General features: G+C 38.5%; 2 protein-coding genes across 3 annotated transcripts; one reads left to right on the top strand and one right to left on the bottom strand.

The window, feature by feature from the left end:
• The first annotated feature begins 494 nt into the window (after positions 1–494).
• On the top strand, positions 495–7,459 carry LOC137723512 (E3 ubiquitin-protein ligase HOS1). 2 transcript variants are annotated; one of them, XM_068462711.2, is made up of 10 exons: positions 495–790; positions 1,415–1,805; positions 2,166–2,300; positions 2,414–2,589; positions 3,070–3,474; positions 3,592–3,750; positions 4,318–4,818; positions 5,408–5,545; positions 5,915–6,639; positions 6,775–7,459. In XM_068462711.2, the coding sequence occupies exons 1-10, from the start codon at positions 677–679 to the stop codon at positions 6,947–6,949; spliced, it is 2,919 nt and encodes a 972-aa protein (XP_068318812.2). In that variant the 5' UTR covers positions 495–676; the 3' UTR covers positions 6,950–7,459. The 2 variants fall into 2 exon arrangements, with proteins under 2 accessions (XP_068318812.2, XP_088548521.1); XM_088692395.1 differs by having other exon boundaries at positions 547–790; positions 3,592–3,754; positions 4,322–4,818.
• A 6,003-nt stretch (positions 7,460–13,462) lies between these two features.
• LOC148697342 (uncharacterized) lies at positions 13,463–14,937 on the bottom strand. Its single transcript, XM_088692031.1, has 2 exons — positions 13,812–14,937; positions 13,463–13,500 (listed from the first exon to the last, which is right to left on the bottom strand). The coding sequence occupies exons 1-2, from the start codon at positions 14,935–14,937 to the stop codon at positions 13,463–13,465; spliced, it is 1,164 nt and encodes a 387-aa protein (XP_088548157.1).
• Positions 14,938–17,464: the final 2,527 nt, after the last annotated feature.

The raw sequence follows: 17,464 nt of genomic DNA, 5'->3' as shown, positions 1-17,464 counted from the left end.
AATTTAATCAACTCATGCCTCTTTCTGTTTGTATACTGCCTCTTCCAATTTAATCAACGATATTCCTTTCAATTTAACATACGGTGCTTTCAAAACTTCATACAGTGAACTATTTTGTTGGGTTATTTGCCGCAATGAATTATTAAGAATTTTTATCATGAATTATAATGTAAAAATTTTGCTGGGTTTCAATGCAATTAATATGATTTTTTTTTTTATCATGAATTATTTATATATGTAAGATTTAAAATATAAAACAGAAAATAAGAAAAGAAAATAAAGTAATAAAATAATAATTTAACTTGACATATCGGGTGGAGAGTGAAACATTAAAAAAAGTCAAAATGCTACATAGGCTGTCAAGTTTAAATTTTATGTTCAAAATTTGACATCTCTTTTGAAGATAATCTTATGCAGGCGAATCTGGTGAATGAGGTTGGGGGTTGGGTCCAACTAGCATTGAGTTGGGCTAGGATTTGTGGGCCTACTTTGGGTCAATTTTTCTCTTGTTCCCAATTTTTTTATCCTTTTCCCAAAAATCCGTCGCTCTCTCCCCTTCTCCTACTCTCTCCCCCCCACCTCTGAAGCTTCCCTAAAACCCACCAGCTTCAACCTCACTTCAGCAATTCATCTCTCCAGCGTTTCGTGGGGAATCACCTCTCGCACTCTCGGAGAAATGGATAGGAGATTAAATGGACCAACTGGACCTTCGAGCTCCGTCAATGGCGGCCCAGCCACAAGATCGGGTTCTCATGCTCTGCAACCTAACTACAATAGTCGAGCTGTTCAGGTTCATCTTTATGTATTTATCTTTTCCGTCCTTTAAAATAGATACTGCCTAAAACCCTAGCTGTCTCTATAGCCACGGTTTGGTTCCCGTTGTCTGCGTTTTTGTTCAAAATCCGTCCGTAGAGGTATTTGTATAGGGCTATTACGGTGACGTTTGGTGGGTTTTGGAGAATTTTATTTGTGAATTGTACAGGGAGTTTGGGTAGGCAGATTTTGGGAATTATTGTTTATATTGTTTTACTACTGAGTGCAATGGGAAAGTTGTTTTGAAAGGTACACCCTGATGCATGTAGTTGAATCATATGAACTTGTGCATTCAAAGTTAGGATATAGGGTTTTAGAAATGTTAAAAGAGAGTGTGTGGAGAAGTGTATTAAGGCGTGGTGTACCGGAAATGTTCGGTTTTAGGCTAGCAACTTAGCACAAAATTGGGAGGTGAAGTAAAGGTGTTATGTTTAAAGCACTTATTTACTTCAATTTCAGACAAATATTTGGTTTATTAGGTTTGGTTATTCTTAATATTCACCTTATCGAACGATCTGTAATATCTGGAGTTATATGTAGTACTTTGTAGTTAAAGAAGATCAGAAGTCATTTGTATTTTGCTTTATAATTTTAATTTCAGGAAGCATTGGAACAGTTGGCATCGATTGATCTAATTGACTTATGCAATGAATCTAAAGTTGAGTGCTGTCGGGCAACACGAGACTTGAGGAGTTGTGGACGACAAGTAAAGGATGTGCTCATCTCATGTGGACATGCTTCATTATGTGCAGAGTGTAGCCAGCGCTGTGATGTGTGTCCCATTTGTAGAATTCAAATACCAAAGAATGGCGCAAAATTATGCCGACGCCTTTATGATCAGTGTCTAGAAGCTCATCTTATACCCAAAAGATGTGATAAGAGATTTCAAGAGAAAGAAGATGGGGAGGAGCAAATATCTGCTGATGTCCAACGCCTTTATTCTTTATTTGATGTTGCCCTGGAGAATAACTTAGTTTCTTTGATATGCCACTGTATCCTTTAATGATCTTTTGATTCTTTACCCTTTTGTTTTTTTTTTTTTTGTATTATTTGTTCACGTGATAGAGAGTTCAGTTTTAGAAAATGACCACAACTTTTAATATCTTCCAATTATATGGAAAGGGGAGTACGTAAAAAAAGATAAAAATTCTTGTTCCTCGGGGTAAAAACTCATTATTCTAGGGAGTAATTTGAATCAACTGCTAAACAGATAACTAGGATTAATGTCCTCTTGATAGTGCTATTCGTGCGTTATAGGACCTTTTGTCTTTCTTGAAACTTAACTGCAACTTCTGTTAATTGTTCATATTTATGTTGATCATTTCATGTTTTCTGTGACATAGAATAAACAGATGTTACAGATGTTTGTTTGGATGAAAGTGCAGTATCCAGTGATCCCGTTATTGCTTTTTTGTTGGATGAAGTGGTTGTGAAGGATTGGTGCAAGCGCACATTCCAGAACATCATCACAGAACTTCAAGGCATTTGTATCCTTTTTTCCTTATCAGATATTTTCAAATATAAATCCCGTAGTTATTTTCTGTTCATTTGTACTTTGCATTATTTGAATAATTTTTATTTCCTAATCTACCATCCTAAGATAATCTTGAAGCGGAACCGATGAAGTCTATGTTGAGTTTACTTCTTAAGTTCTCAGTACAGTTGGCTGGCATATCCAGTGTGATTGAAGTTTTGGATTCATCTTTGAAAGGGTCTTTTTCAGCTCAGCTTCATGACTTTCACCAGCTTCAAGAGAGCATATTAAAGACAAAGCAGGTTGTTGCTATGATGGTTTAATTTTTGGTTTGTCATGATAGTGTTGCCTGATTTTTATCTGTGAATATTTTCTGTGACTGATAACATATTATACATGCTTTAGTTCTCTAAAGAACTAATAGTTTGTATTCTCTACTTATTTAAACTCTCAAAGAACTAATAATTTATTTACCTACTATTTTAAGGCCTGAAATTCTGAAGCTTTGGAAACACAAGAAGTGACATTCTTTTGGACTTTATTTCATGGAACATTAACTGTTTCCTTTGTACATCTTTTCACTCGTGCCTAAAACTTTCTTGCAGCAAAATTACTACCTGTAATATATCACTACTACCTTATCAGTTTAGTCAAGTTTTACATGTTTCTTCTGAACTGTTCTCAATTATGGATTTCCAAAGTGACTGGGTTTCCAACAAATTTTTTTTATGTGTCTGCAAACAATTTCTAATTGTTCTTTGAAATTTGGTTTTTGATTTTAGCATATGGAGGTTATGATATGGTGTGTAAGACATGAGTTCCTTGAGAAAGTGAGGCCTCGTTATACTGATTTCTCATCGTGGCATTCTCTTGTCCGTGAAAGGAAATCTGCTGCAATTAAGCGTTCTTGGCCTGATTCTGTAAATAACTCTGAAGAGTCCAGTGGACAGGAAGGTACCCTATTTATTGAAGATGCCCTGGTAAATCTGGAGGTTGGGCAGGGAAATACAGAGAAATTGGTGGAGGGATTAAAACTAGGATCTTTGCAGAAGGATGGAGTTTCATCAGTTCTCAGGTCTAAGATAGGAGGGGTTGCAGGATGCTATCCATTTGAAAATGTTCGAGCTGCTGTTGATATACTTTTTCTATGTGGTAGTTCAGATTTGGTGGTTGCGAAGCAAGCTATTGTATCCTTTTTTTTTCTTTAAATTTTGGATATTTCTTAATTCTGCATATCCTGCACTGGGCATAAATTCTGCCTCCCCTACCTCCAGGGATACCTGTATTTCCTTTATTTATAACAGTTTCTATATTACCTATTTGATCGGCATTGGACAATGCCTGATGAGCAATGGAGACACCTTCTAGACGATTTTGGAGCTACTTTTGGCATACCCAGGCAATTACTACTGGAATCCTTAATCTTTTATCTTTTGGATGATCACACAGATAAAGCTCTGCAGGCAAGTTCATTTTAATTTTTTCAGATGGTTAATGCGTTTGAATGCCTATTTTTCTTTTATTTAGTGCTGTTAGTTTCATGTTTAACCAATTGTATCAAGGTTCTTAATGCTATTTGTATTTATATTTTAGGCATGGTTCACATGTCTGTGGTAAGACTGGCTTCTTAAAAAAGGGCTCTCTCCGGTCCTTGCTACTCTAGAAGGCCAGGTTCCAACCTGAGAATCTCAATAAGCTTTGTGTCAAATGAATCGACTTGTTTAAAAATAAAATAAAAAGACGGATTTATTTGACTATAGCTGTTGTTGTGCTGCTTGTTCAAGTTCCAAGTAAACCACTTTTTTATTTTGTCGTTAGGATAATTAGATGAATTGGTTCATGGTAAGATGTTTATGATCCAAGAATATATGAAAACTTTGAAATAGTAGTAGATTATATGTGAAACTAGTTGCATCTTGACTGGGGAAAAACCACGAAATATTTAGTTTTGCATTTTGTTATATTGGTATTTGATTATTTAGTCTCGAAATATCATTTTAAATAATTATTCTTCATAATAAATTTCTCAGGAAGCTTGTCACCTTCTTCCGGAGATCTCTGGTCCAGCAACTCATCCTAAGATTGCACAAGTACTATTAGAAAGGGGTAATCCTGATACCGCTCTTTTGGTTTTACGGTGGTCCGGGCGTGATGGTACATCAAAGTCGTCAATATCACTTGTTGAGGCTGTTACTGCAGTTCGGGTGAGGGTAGAGTGTGGACTTTTCACCGAAGCATTTATACATCAAAGAATGCTGTGTACCAAGGTCAAGGAGAAGACGTTGAAGCTTGGAGAATTGGGGGATGCAACTGATGATTCAAAAAGCAAATATAGGAGTTGGGAAGACTGGGTGGAGATATTGGTCACTGAAATTTGTGTCCTCTGTATACGACGGAGCATGCTAGACCGAGTGATAGAGTTGCCTTGGAACTCTGATGAAGAGAAACATCTCCACAAGTGCCTGTTAGACTATACCATTGATTATCCTTCCTCAACTATTGGAAGCCTTCTTGTCGTATTCTACATTCAGGTAATTATCGTCTATGTTTATTGTTGACTTCGGTTCAAATTGGAGTAGTTGTGGTAAGCATCTTGCTATTGCTATGTTCATGTGCATCTTGAGGGAAATCATCATGAATTTGTTGGTAGTTCTGTAGCTCATAATGCATCCAAAGCTTGAGATTAGTAGCTTATTTCCTCTGGGGGGCCTGTGATGACGTGAGAGTTGAAGATGACCTGCGAATGAAGGGATCACAGGCCTTTTTTATTAGCTATGTGGCATTTTAGCAGGAGTCTCACTTACTATTTTCGAAAGTATTCATCTGGTTTTCTTATAGGGAAATGATAAACACACACCCTTTTCTTCTCTAACACACCCCTGATTGATCATGTTCATTGTTTTTGTATGATTTATTCAACTCGATTGCCTGAAATAAAGAGGGGTGTGTGAGAGGCTAAAAAGGGCATGTGAAAATCAGCACCCTTCTTATATTATTAGTTTGTAGATTATTTTATTTACTTATTTATCCAAGCTATATGTCAGTACTTAATTCTGTTGAAAAAGCAAGCTTTGTGATCAGATGTGCTGACATAAGTTGCCCATTTTCCCCCCTTCTAAGCGGTACCGGTACTCTGAAGCTTACCAAGTTGATCAAATACTTAAAAACCTGGAGGAGGAGTTCATTTCAAAGAAGCCTGTCAGTGAAGAAGTTTTATCTCGAATGAGATCTATGAGCGGATGGAGAGCTGGATTAATCGTAAGTGGTTTAAGTGTTAAGACTGTATGAGGACATTTTGGTCTCTGAGTGTACCCTAATTGGTGGAGTATATGGTCATCAGTTTTGTGAATTCCTTTGCGTATATTCTTATTTTGATACTTAGCGGTATCTTGTAATGCAATGTATGATCGAGCTAAACAAAAGTAGTTTATTTGAGCCAATGTTGCTATATGACAATCAGAAGCCTACTAGTCTTTTTGTGGTTAAACATTTCTGCATTTGTGTTGATACTGATTGTCTTTCTAGGGAAAACGTGTTTCCATTGCTTGAAGCATGGTGGAGTTCTATTTGTGGGTGCATGGTGCTCTCCTTGTTTTTCTTTTGTAATGCTTTGCTTTTGATGGACAGGATAAATGCATGGAGTTTCTACCAGAAGTCCAACGACAAGAAATAAAGTCGGGCAAGTTTCCTGAGGTAGCTGTTACCACCTCTAGTGAAGTTGAAATGGCAGCAGCATCACTTCCTGAAGTGCAAAAGTCACAATCAATTAGTATGCTGATTCCTTCAACCATTGATTCTTCTCTTGGTTTATGGTCGGATTGTGTGAATCCTTCCTGGAAACCGTCAATATCTGAAACACCAAAAAAAAGAGTTGGGTTGGTTGACAGTTATCGCTCTGAACTTGGTAACAATGGTTCAATTCTTCATGAGAAGTTACTTAGCAATTCTGAAACACAATGGAAGCCTGATGATAGCATAAACAAGGCTTTCAACTTTGAAGATGCATCAACTCCTGGAATTCATTGGGCTACTCCCCCCTCATCCGTCAAGGACAGGAAAAAGAGTTCATCAAGAGTACTTTCAAATAGCCGTCTCCAAGACAATCAGTATGCTAGAATGTCACCAGAAACGGAACGGAACAAGAGGTTCAACCCATTCCAAAATTCAAGTCCTTCGAACTTTTACAGCGCTGATTCTAATCCAGTAACTACACCCAGCAGCAACCGTGGCCTGTTTAAAGATTCCGCAACAGACCTGCGTCGGAGTGTGAACAGTAAGGGGTTCCAACGAGATAGGGACAATAGAACTTGGAATATGGCTTCCAAGGATGACCCAATGGACATTTCTTTGAGGTGAGAATTCAACGATTTTTGCACCTCTTGCCCCATTAAAGTTGCTTTTCTTGCTTTGTTGCCTGTGTGGTTAACCACCGGTGGAGAATGTTTTGTTAATCTCCATTTAATACAAATTATTTTTCTAATCTTCAGATATGGAGAAAAGAGTCATGTGATTGAGGACGAAAACTTAAACAATGGACCGAGATGGAGGTCTGACGAAGCTAGTGACGAGGAAGAGGAGCAGAGTCCACAGAAAGCCATTGGGATCACTCATCGTGCTTCTATTGCGAGGGCATTACGAAGAACAAGATTTTCCAAGCGATGAAGATATTCCACATGCACTTTTTCTTTTAACTTAAAATGAACTCTTGTCCAGCCATGGTCCTTCCTCAGTATGGTCTGGGTAGGAGGTAACCTTGAAGGGATATAGAGAAACAAGAGCGGCTTTCTTGTACGTGCCGGTTGAGTTGAAGGGGTTCCCTTCGGAGGGCAAGTAACTACAGTGTAGACAAAACTGTTTTATAGCTGTGCCGTGCGGCTAAGATGCATTTAATCGGATTGTCTAATTCGAGGGGCCATTTCCTCTTCCTTCCTGCAATTGTGTGCATCTAAGTTGATCAGAGATGAAGTTGTGGTTTTTTAGCGGCTACGAATTGTGCAGGAGTGGGGAGATTTTTGAATCCTTGTTGAAGTAGTTTGATTGCTGAGAGATTGAGGCAAAAAAGGCCTTGTAGTTTCAACATTTTGGAGCTCTAGTTTAACATTAAATACGTTTGTTTTATCAGAATGATAAATGCTCACTTGACAGAAGAAATAATGTTTAGTTTGTCCTTGATGTGTATTATCTCTAGTTTAATAGATGCTAATACCAATGCATCAGCAGATGAGCATTCGGTATTGTTTAAATAGACGGTCTCCTTAGCATTACTGTTTACAAAAAAATGACTATAAGAATGAAATATGAGAATTTAACAAAGAAATGAACTCAATGGGTTGGTTTAATAGAGAGCTAGCAAAGATTTGAAACCTTGAACTCAAATTCGAACTCAGTAGTCACACATACGTATTTCTGGAGTCACTGACCTTGCTTTTGTGTACTTTTTAATTCGTAGGTAAAAGTGCGTATGTCACCACATACATGTGGTATTGGAGTTGTATGAGGAGAGAAATTATTCCGCCAACAACATGTGATGGATAGATCTTTGCATTCAATTTGAATTTCCTTAGCGTAATTAGAGTAATTTCAATTGAATTTCCAACTTGATTTTCTCGCTTAAAAATGTTAATCTACAAAACCAAATTAGTTTTATCAAACAACATTCAAAAATAAAATCCAGCAAAGGAAAAGATCAATTGAATAACCTGAATACGTGGAAGCATTCATACCTCAATTTAATTTCCAGCTCAATTTTGTTGCTTAAAAATTATGGTCTGCAAAACCAAATTAGTTGTATCAGCAATAAAGTATCAATTTATGAAAGCAAAGACATCACATAAAAAGAACATTAAAACTGGAAACCAAGTCGTGATACTTCACCATTTGACATAGAAATTTTATCTTGCCAAACATAATTGTGTCACAATTTGTCATTCGTATTTTTTTTATACAAATTATTATACCATTATAAACTCAAAAAAATACACGCTGAAATCATTTTTTGTATCTATACATTGATAATTTGAGATTCAATACGGAAAACAAATCTATAATTCAGGTTTTAAAATACATTATAAACTCAATTAATACAAACAAAGAAAGAGCATCACACCAAACAATTTCATCAACCCCAGAAATCCGATTGCCTCATCACTTCACAAAACAATATTTTTGAAAACAGATTGAATGCAAGCACCACTAAACTTCTAAATTAAAAATGATCTCCTTTTTCGTGTATTTATACTGTTCAAATCATCCCCCTTTTTGACCTTTTTGAATAACATGTAAAGCTATGGTCCTCAAGCTATGAAATGAACCTAGCACACCTTCTACCACACTGACAAGGATACTGCACCGACTACTCTTCTAGGCATATGCATCTCTCACTAATCTTTGGGCTTTTAACCGAAAAACAATAATAATAATTTGTTCACCCACACTAAAAACCCAAACAGGCAAAGTAAACCCAAAAAGTAATCATGTCCATCCATATCTATTCTTGACAAAATTTTGGCCTTTTAATTAAAACACAAAAAAAAAAAAAAAAAAAAAAATTGTTCATCTGAAGCAAAAACGGAAACAACCAAGGCAAAATCCAAAAATTAATCATGACCATTCCTCTCTTTTTAAATTTTCAGGGGAAAATTGAACCACAAACAATCAAAAAACACAAATAAAAAATAAATTTAACAAAAAAGAGATAAAGTATCTACCTGATCCAAAAATAACTTGTAAGCTCCGGAATAAAACCCTAAAAGACACCAAAATCTAAAAAAAAAATATATATATATATATAATTCCCACAAAATCTAAAATTCCCATATATATATATATATATATATATAAAAGGGAAGTCAAGGAGATTTTGGAAACTGAAGGAGATTTGAAGAGATGCAATTGAAGAGAACCTATTCACGATGATTGACGCGTGGCAAAATAATGGACGACGCGTGGGCAAAAATTGGAAGTATTGCGAGGAACGATGTGCGGAAGGAAGGAAAGACGTGATGAACAGTGATTGGGAGCTGTTTCAGACGCCATGATGTTATGTTTTTTAATTATTATTTTCTGGTGATAGGCATGCATGTTAAGATTTTTGGTTTTTTTAATTATTTTTTTCTGGTGATAGGCATGCATCATGCTGCCAGGTGTGGATCAGTAAGATTTTTTAATTATTTTTTGGTGGAAATGCATGTACCATTGCTGCCACATGTGGGCTTAGGTAAGGAAAAAACACTGGAATCGAAGAGGGGGTCAGAATGAGAAAACAAGATACACAAGATGATCAACATGTGGCCAAAGAGCGGAAGAACCCCGAAGAAAACAAGGGTAACAATTAGGGCAAGGTGGTCATTTTCTTGCAGCAGGGAGGTAAAAAAGGAATGGGAGTGTAGCTTGGGAAGTTCACTGCTGGTGAACAGTGGCCCCTCTCGCATGATGAACAGTGGAGGCCAACCGCGCACGAAATGGAAAAAAGGACACTGTAAAGACTAATATGAGGGGCATTTCAATCAGTTCATTGTACTAAGTATGTAAGACAACATGAAATTAATAAGACACCAAGGGGCATTTAAGCTCGTGAACAGTGCTTTTCCACCGAGTTTTAGATATAGATAATTTGAAACATGTGTCAAAATATCGTTAGGGTCGAGTGTCGACTGAGTTTTGAAAAGCAGGAGGCCTAAAAAGTAAGGAAGCGGATGACGACGGAGGCGGTGAACCTGCCGATCATAGACTTGTCCTCATCGGATTCGATCTCCTCCGCCAATTCAATCCGTCAGGTTCTCACTCTCTCTCTCTCTCTCACTCTCTCTCTCTCTCTCTGTATGTCCCTATAACTATTGCATAGCTGTATTTACACAGGCATGCATGGAGTGTGGTTTCTTCTACCTGGTGAATCATGGCGTCGAGGAAGAGCTGTTTGCAGAAATGTTCGATCAGAGCAGCAACTTCTTTTCGCTTCCTTTGGAAGATAAGTTGAAATTGACTCCCAAGCACCAGAGAGGAGGCTACAGGCCACTATTTTCAGAGAATCTCGACTTCGCTTCCAGCTCCAAAGGTTGCTAATCATCCTACCATTTCATCTCTTCTTTAAATCTTTTTGCTTAGAAAGTTAAAAACTGAAAATTCGGTGATTAAAGTGTAAATATAAGAAACCAAATGGAGGGACGTTAAACTAGAAAATTTGTTAGTATACCATAAAATGATGATACCATGCCTGGTTACCGAAATTGTTTTGAAATGATCAGGATAAGTAATAAGTTGGATATTCCATTTTATTTTCAAATAATGTAGTTCATTGATGAATTCATTATAATGTGCATAACATGTTGGTCGAAGTTACAATTTGTTGCGCTAATGTTCTTGTTATCATTTGGAATAAGGTTAATTCAATTGTGATATTCGAAAAATGTTTCAGGTACTATCTATTAAACTGTTGTGCTGGGTTGCCTTACTTTAGTTTTCAAGTTGTGCTGAATGGAAAAGGAAAGGATGTTGATTTTATCTCTTTTGGGTCGTTTGTGAAATAGGTGACTCGAAAGAGAGTTTTAACGTCGGCCCATTAGATGACCCAACTCTGAGTGATTTGAACCAATGGCCTTCAGAAGGTATGGGTGCTATTTTTAAATTTGAAGTGTGGTAGCCTGCCCGACAATGAAGTTTTTTATGTTGAGTACTGTATTACATTTGATTACGTGATAATTTCTTAATTTTTCGTTGAGGAAATATATAGACATCCTTCCATCTTGGAGGCCTGCAGTGGAATCGTACTTTAGAAAAGTAGTGTAAGTTATTTTCGCCTTTGAAAAAATTTACTTCCCAGCATTCTGCACTAAGTAAGAACTGTTGTTCAGGAATGATAAATAGATAGTTTTTTTGGGAGCTTTTCATCATAAATGTAAATTTATGTGTGTGTGTGTGTGTACATGAAGGATAGTGCTATTCACATGCCCTCTTTTACCTCCCACACACCCTTCTTAATTTTTCTCCATTGATCTTCTTCAATTCTTTCAATTCATTCGTCTACTCCTTGCTGTTGCCTCGGTCCAACAATGGCACCTCCACCAGCTTGATGTTAATAACGCTTTCCTCCATGGTGATCTTGAAGAAGATGTCTACATGTCCTTGCCTCCTGGTTTCGGACGAAAGGGGGAGACACGAGTTTGTAAACTTCATAAATCTTTGTATGGGCTTAAGCAAGCCTCTCGTCAATGGTTTATCAAACTCTCTTGTGCTCTTAGAAAGGCCGGTTATCAACAATCCAAGGCAGATTATTCATTGTTCGTCCGAAACCATGATGGTAAATTCACTGCCCTCCTTGTCTATGTTGATGATATTATCTTGGCAGGAAATAACATACAAGCAATTGAAGATACCAAGTCTTTTCTTATGAAGCAATTCAAGTTGAAAGACCTTGGCCAATTAAGATATTTCTTGGACATTGAAATTGCTCGCTCTAGCAAGGGGATCACCCTCTCACAGCGAAAATATGCCCTTGAAATACTTGAGGATGCAGGTCATCTTGGCGCAAAACCAGCCACCTCTCCTATGGAGCAAAACTTATCACTCAGAAAGGACGAAGGACAATGGGTTACTGATCCTTCCTCTTATCGACGACTTGTTGGGAGACTAATCTACCTGACAATCACGCGCCCTGATTTGGTGTATGCTGTCCATATTCTTAGTCAATTTATGGAGAAGCCTCGAACTCCACACTTGGAGGCAGCCCATCGAGTCTTACGATACGTTAAGCACACACCAGGGCAAGGTATTTTTCTTTCTGCAAGAAGTCCAATTCAATTGAATGCTTTTTGTGATGCGGATTGGGCCAGATGTCGAGACACACGACGTTCTACCACCGGATACTGTGTATTTCTTGGAGAATCCTTGATCTCCTGGAAAAGCAAGAAACAAAATACTGTGTCACGTTCTAGTGCAGAGGCGGAGTATCGTTCAATGGCAGCAACTTGTTGTGAAGTCACTTGGTTGAAATCTGTTCTACAAGACTTGGGTATCAAACATAAACGTCCAGTCAAGTTATATTGTGATAATCAAGCGGCACTTCACATCGCTTCGAATCCGGTCTTTCACGAAAGAACCAAACACATAGAAATTGACTGCCATCTTGTACGAGAAAGGGTTCAAAGTGGAATGATCGAGACATCTCACATCTCAACCATGAAACAACCAGCCGACATCTTCACAAAGCCACTGAGCTTATACCAGTTTACGACTTTGCTTTGCAAGTTAGGAATAATCAACATTCATTCCAAACTTGAGGGGGAGTGTTGAGAGAACTTGCCCCACTAACCTGGACAGAAGGAATACTGCACGTGGGTACAATATTCCTTGTCAGCAGACTACCACATGGTTTCAGCTCATGTGCTCTGATGTGTTGCAGCATGGGCAGCAAGCACGCCACCTTTACAACATTTGTTTATTGCATGCGTGTGTGTAAGATGTATATAAAACAACCAACTGCCATTACAGCAGATTAAGAATAACACAATCAAATATTAAACTTAATAAGTGGCAGTGAGGATTGCATCACCCCAAAATTTCTTAGGAAGATGAGATTGAAAAAGTAAGGCTCTAGCAACATTGAGTAAGTGGCGGTGTTTGCGCTCTGCTACCCCGTTTTGTTGGGGAGTAGAGACACAACTTGTTTGATGGAGAATCCCCTTATCTGAAAAAAATTGGGTCATAGAAAATTCTGGACCGTTATCACTACGAAGAACCTTGACTCGTCTGGAAAATTGTGTTTCAACAAGGTGGATGAAAGTGATGAGATAAGATCGTGCATCTGATTTGTGATTCATTAAATAAACCCATGTGCATCTTGAGAAATCATCCACAATAGTTAAGAAATATTGTGCCCCTGTGATAGTGGGAACATGGTAACCTCCCCAAATGTCAACATGAATTAACTCAAAAGGAGCCTTTGTGGTGATAGAACTCAAAGAAAAAGGAGCACGTGTTTGTTTGGCTAATGGACAGATCAAACAATCATCAATGCTACAAAAATTCAAATTTTTAATGCAAGTAGAGAGATGCCGTAAGGTCTTGTTGGAAAGATGGCCAAGGCGTTGATGCCAAAGCTGAGAAGAAGAAGAGGCAACAATTGACGCTGAATTGCACCTGGTTTTCATCACATTATCAAGGTAGTAGAGTCCTTCTCGTTCAGTTCCCGTCCCAATCATCTTCCCCGATCGTTGGCCCTGAAGTAGACACATTTTATCAGTGAAGATGACAAAGCAAGATGAGGTATTAGTGAGTTTGCTGACAGAAATTAAATTCAGTTTAAATGATGGAACACAAAGCACGTTGTGAAGGGTGAGATCATTCGAGAGATGAACTGTGCCAATATGTGTGACATCGGCAAGTGCATGATTGGGTAAGTGCACTTGTCGATTGTATACCGGAACACTTGTGGTCATTAAGCTTGGTGAGCAGACCATGTGGTTTGTGGCGCCTGTATCGAAAATCCAGTCCCTTCCCTTATTGAGAGTAGAAGCACAAAAAACTCTACCTGACAAGTTATTCATAGTAGAGGTGGTACCGACATGATTAGATGTGGAGTTGGATTGACTCTTATCAAGGAGTGCAAGCAGATTGTGATATTGCTCGGAAGTGAGGCTGTAGGACGAAGGAGATGTTGCTGGAGGCGTTGGCTGGGTATCAACATGATTAGCCTTGTAATTGGAACCCCTGCGATCCTGATAATCTCCCCTATTGCTGTTGTCTTTCCCTTTTTTCAGTTTGCGGCATTGATCAATGGTGTGACCTCTCCAATTACAGTAGTCGCACTTGAGGTGTGCACGACAGGTATCTGAAGTGTGTCCAGTTGCATCACAACGACCACATTTTAGATGGGAATTTCTTGGAGAAAAATTCCTACCAGAGTTTCGCATGTTATCCCGCACGGCGAAAGCTGCGGTATCGGTGACTGAGGACCTTTCAGGAGCATGCATTGAAACTGTTCTTTGCTTCTCATCTTGAATAATAAGTGAGAAAGCTTTGTTGACAACAGGGAGGGGATCCATAAGTAAAAGTTGCCCACGAACCGCAGCGTAGGATTCATTGAGGCCCATGAGAAACTTCATGGTTTTCTGACTTTGCTGAAACTGCATTAATTCTTTTGCAGCTCCACATGTACAGGTTGGGAGAGTGCACATGGCATCACGTTCATCCCAAAAACTTTTCAGTTTGGTATAATATGCACCAATGTTCAAATTTCCCTGAACACTTCCATGTATCTCTTGTTCAATATGGAAGAGATGTACACTGTTTGTGTGAGAGAAACGTTCCTTCAACTCATTCCAAATATCAGCTGCAACATTGTTGTAGATGACACTTGCTCCGATATCTTTCGAGACAGAGTTGAGCAGCCAGGATTTCACGAGGTTGTTGCAATGAGTCCACTGTTGGAATTCACTTGTGGATGCAGACTCGGGCCTTTTAATGGATCCATTGATGAATCCTTCCTTGTTCTTGGCATTGAGGGCCATGGCCATGGCTCGGCTCCAAGTGGAGTAATTTTCGTCATTCAAAAGGTGTGTGACGAGGATCGCTCCAGGCTGATCAGAGTGATGAAGATAAAGAGGATCGCTGGGATCTTCGTATTTGGTGTGTTTGCTAGAAGAGTCAGTTGCCATGTCGGCAGGCAGTGTGCAGTGGCTGTGCTTGGCTGTGCTCTGCGGCTGTGCTTAATGGCTGTGACAGGTAGAGCAGCGACGATGGCTGTGTAGCAGCTTTGCGACGGCAAGGCAGCGAGTGTGCAGCTTGCAGTGCACTGGTTGCTGCAGTAACAGATGTCGCTGTTCACAGTATAGCAGCGGAAGAGTGAAGGCAGAGCAGAGCAAAGGATTGCCTGTGCTCTGATACCATATTAAGTTTAATATTTGGTTGTGTTATTCTTAATCTGCTGTAATGGCAGTTGGTTGTTTTATATACATCTTACACACACGCATGCAATAAACAAATGTTGTAAAAGTGGCGTGCTTGCTGCCCATGCTGCAACACATCAGAGCACATGAGCTGAAACCATGTGGTAGTCTGCTGACAAGGAATATTGTACCCACGTGCAGTATTCCTTCTGTCCAGGTTAGTGGAGCAAGTTCTCTCAACAGTTGTTCAGGAATGATAAATAGATAGTTTTTTTGGGAGCTTTTCATCATAAATGTAAATTTATGTGTGTGTGTGTGTGTACATGAAGGGTAGTGCTATTCACATGCCCTCTTTTACCTCCCACACACCCTTCTTAATTTTTCTCCATTGATCTTCTTCAATTCATTCGATCCAATGGCCGAAAATTGAGAGGGGTGTGTGAGAAGTAAAAATGGGTGGGTGGAAGCATCACCCATATATGAATTTCTGATGTTGTATATGCTGTCTCAGGTCTGCTGGAAAAAGATTAATCTCTCTGATTGCCCTGGCTTTAAACCTGGATGAGGACTTTTTCGAGAAAGTGGGGGCAATGAATAAACCAAGGGGTTTTCTTCGACTTTTGCACTATCCAGGTGTAGTAGCACTCTTCAGCTAAAATATATGACTCCATTTCTTTTCTTGTTTTTGTAATTTTTTTGAATAATATTTCTTGTAGGTTCGGCCTTCTGTATTTCATTGTTTTTTCTTTCTTTCCTTCGCTTTCATGGTTTCGGTATGCATGATTTCAGGTGAGCTGGGATCAACTGATGAAGAAATATATGGTGCTTCTGCTCATTCAGATTATGGCATGGTCACACTCCTTGCATCCAATGGAGTTCCTGGACTTCAGGCATGCTTTTTGTTTGTTAGATTTTGTCAGCATCGAACACCTAGTGGTCCCTTTCAAGCTCAATTATGATATTCTTTTCTGTGACTTCTTGTTAACACTTGGCAGGTTTGTAGGGACAAATCTAAGCAACCTCGAATCTGGGAAGATGTTCTTCACATGGATGGGTAAGTTCAAGATCTTGAATTTTCATAAAAACGATGATATGATTGCTAAAATAATTTTGTGCCCTTATAGTCTTCAATCATTTACGCGGAATACTCCATACAACAATGTAATGCAATATGATGTTTAAATATGGATACGCTTCCTCAAAAAAAAAAAAAAAAAAAAAAAAAAAAAAATATGGATATGGATATGGAGCTCCATTCACTTTGTTAGATAGGGAACATTTGGATCATGTGGTTAAAAGTTCAGAGCTTGTTATAGCTTTGTTTAGACCATTCATAAGAAACGGTATTTTGTTTTGGTTTTCCTACCAGCATCTTACATGTTTACTAGAGTGCATTTGTGTATAACCGAATGGTAACTTTGTCCGTCTGATGGTGTTCAAATTTGAATCTCTAGGGCATTCATTGTTAACATTGGGGACATGATGGAGAGGTGGACTAATTGTTTGTTCAGGTAATTTCTAATATATTTACTTTAAGGTCTACTTTCTTCTTACAGTGGTTATACATGTTTTGAAATCTAGGACTCTGAGGACTGCAGACATTTTCTCTTCTATCATTTATTTGTAGGTCAACACTGCATAGAGTGATGCCAGCAGGACAAGAACGCTACTCCGTAATCATTTACCTCTTGGTCCATTTTTATTTGCTTTTCATAATACTGACTGTACTTCACAATGAAATGGTATTATTACTTCCCGATCTATTGAAAAAGACAAACTGAGAGTGCTGTATAAAAACGTCCCAATATTTTCAGGTGGCTCTCTTCATGAGTCCCAGTGAAGATTGTGTGGTGGAATGTCTGAAAAGTTGTTGCAGTGAAGAATCACCGCCAAGGTATAAACCCCACTTTGACTGTCCTCTTGGCCTTGCGTGTCATATTTTATTTCCAGTTACCCTAACACAATGCTTTAGCTTACCTCCGTTAGAGGTTCGGTTTTGCTAAATGTCATGACGTAGAACTTGTGCTTACAAAACCGAAAATCTTCTTGGAAGGGGAAGGGTGTCCAACGGCTCATATACTACAATATTTTGTATGTTATATAGAAGAAACATTGGTGGTCTGAAAAGCACCATGCTTTCGTGCCTAAAGTCCTTGTTGGTCCACTCTATAAACACTGGTTTGGTAGCTCGATCAAGTTATCCTGTAGATAATATTGACCAATTCTGCTTGCAGATTTCCTCCCATACGCAGCGGTGACTACCTGGAAGAGCGTTTACGGCTACGTGCAACTTAAA

The sequence above is a fragment of the Pyrus communis genome, chromosome 4, assembly GCF_041283825.1.
Source record: "Pyrus communis isolate YQ-2024b chromosome 4, ASM4128382v1, whole genome shotgun sequence".
In the NCBI taxonomy this organism is placed as follows: domain Eukaryota; kingdom Viridiplantae; phylum Streptophyta; class Magnoliopsida; order Rosales; family Rosaceae; genus Pyrus; species Pyrus communis.
This window is presented reverse-complemented; position numbering and strand designations above follow the sequence as displayed.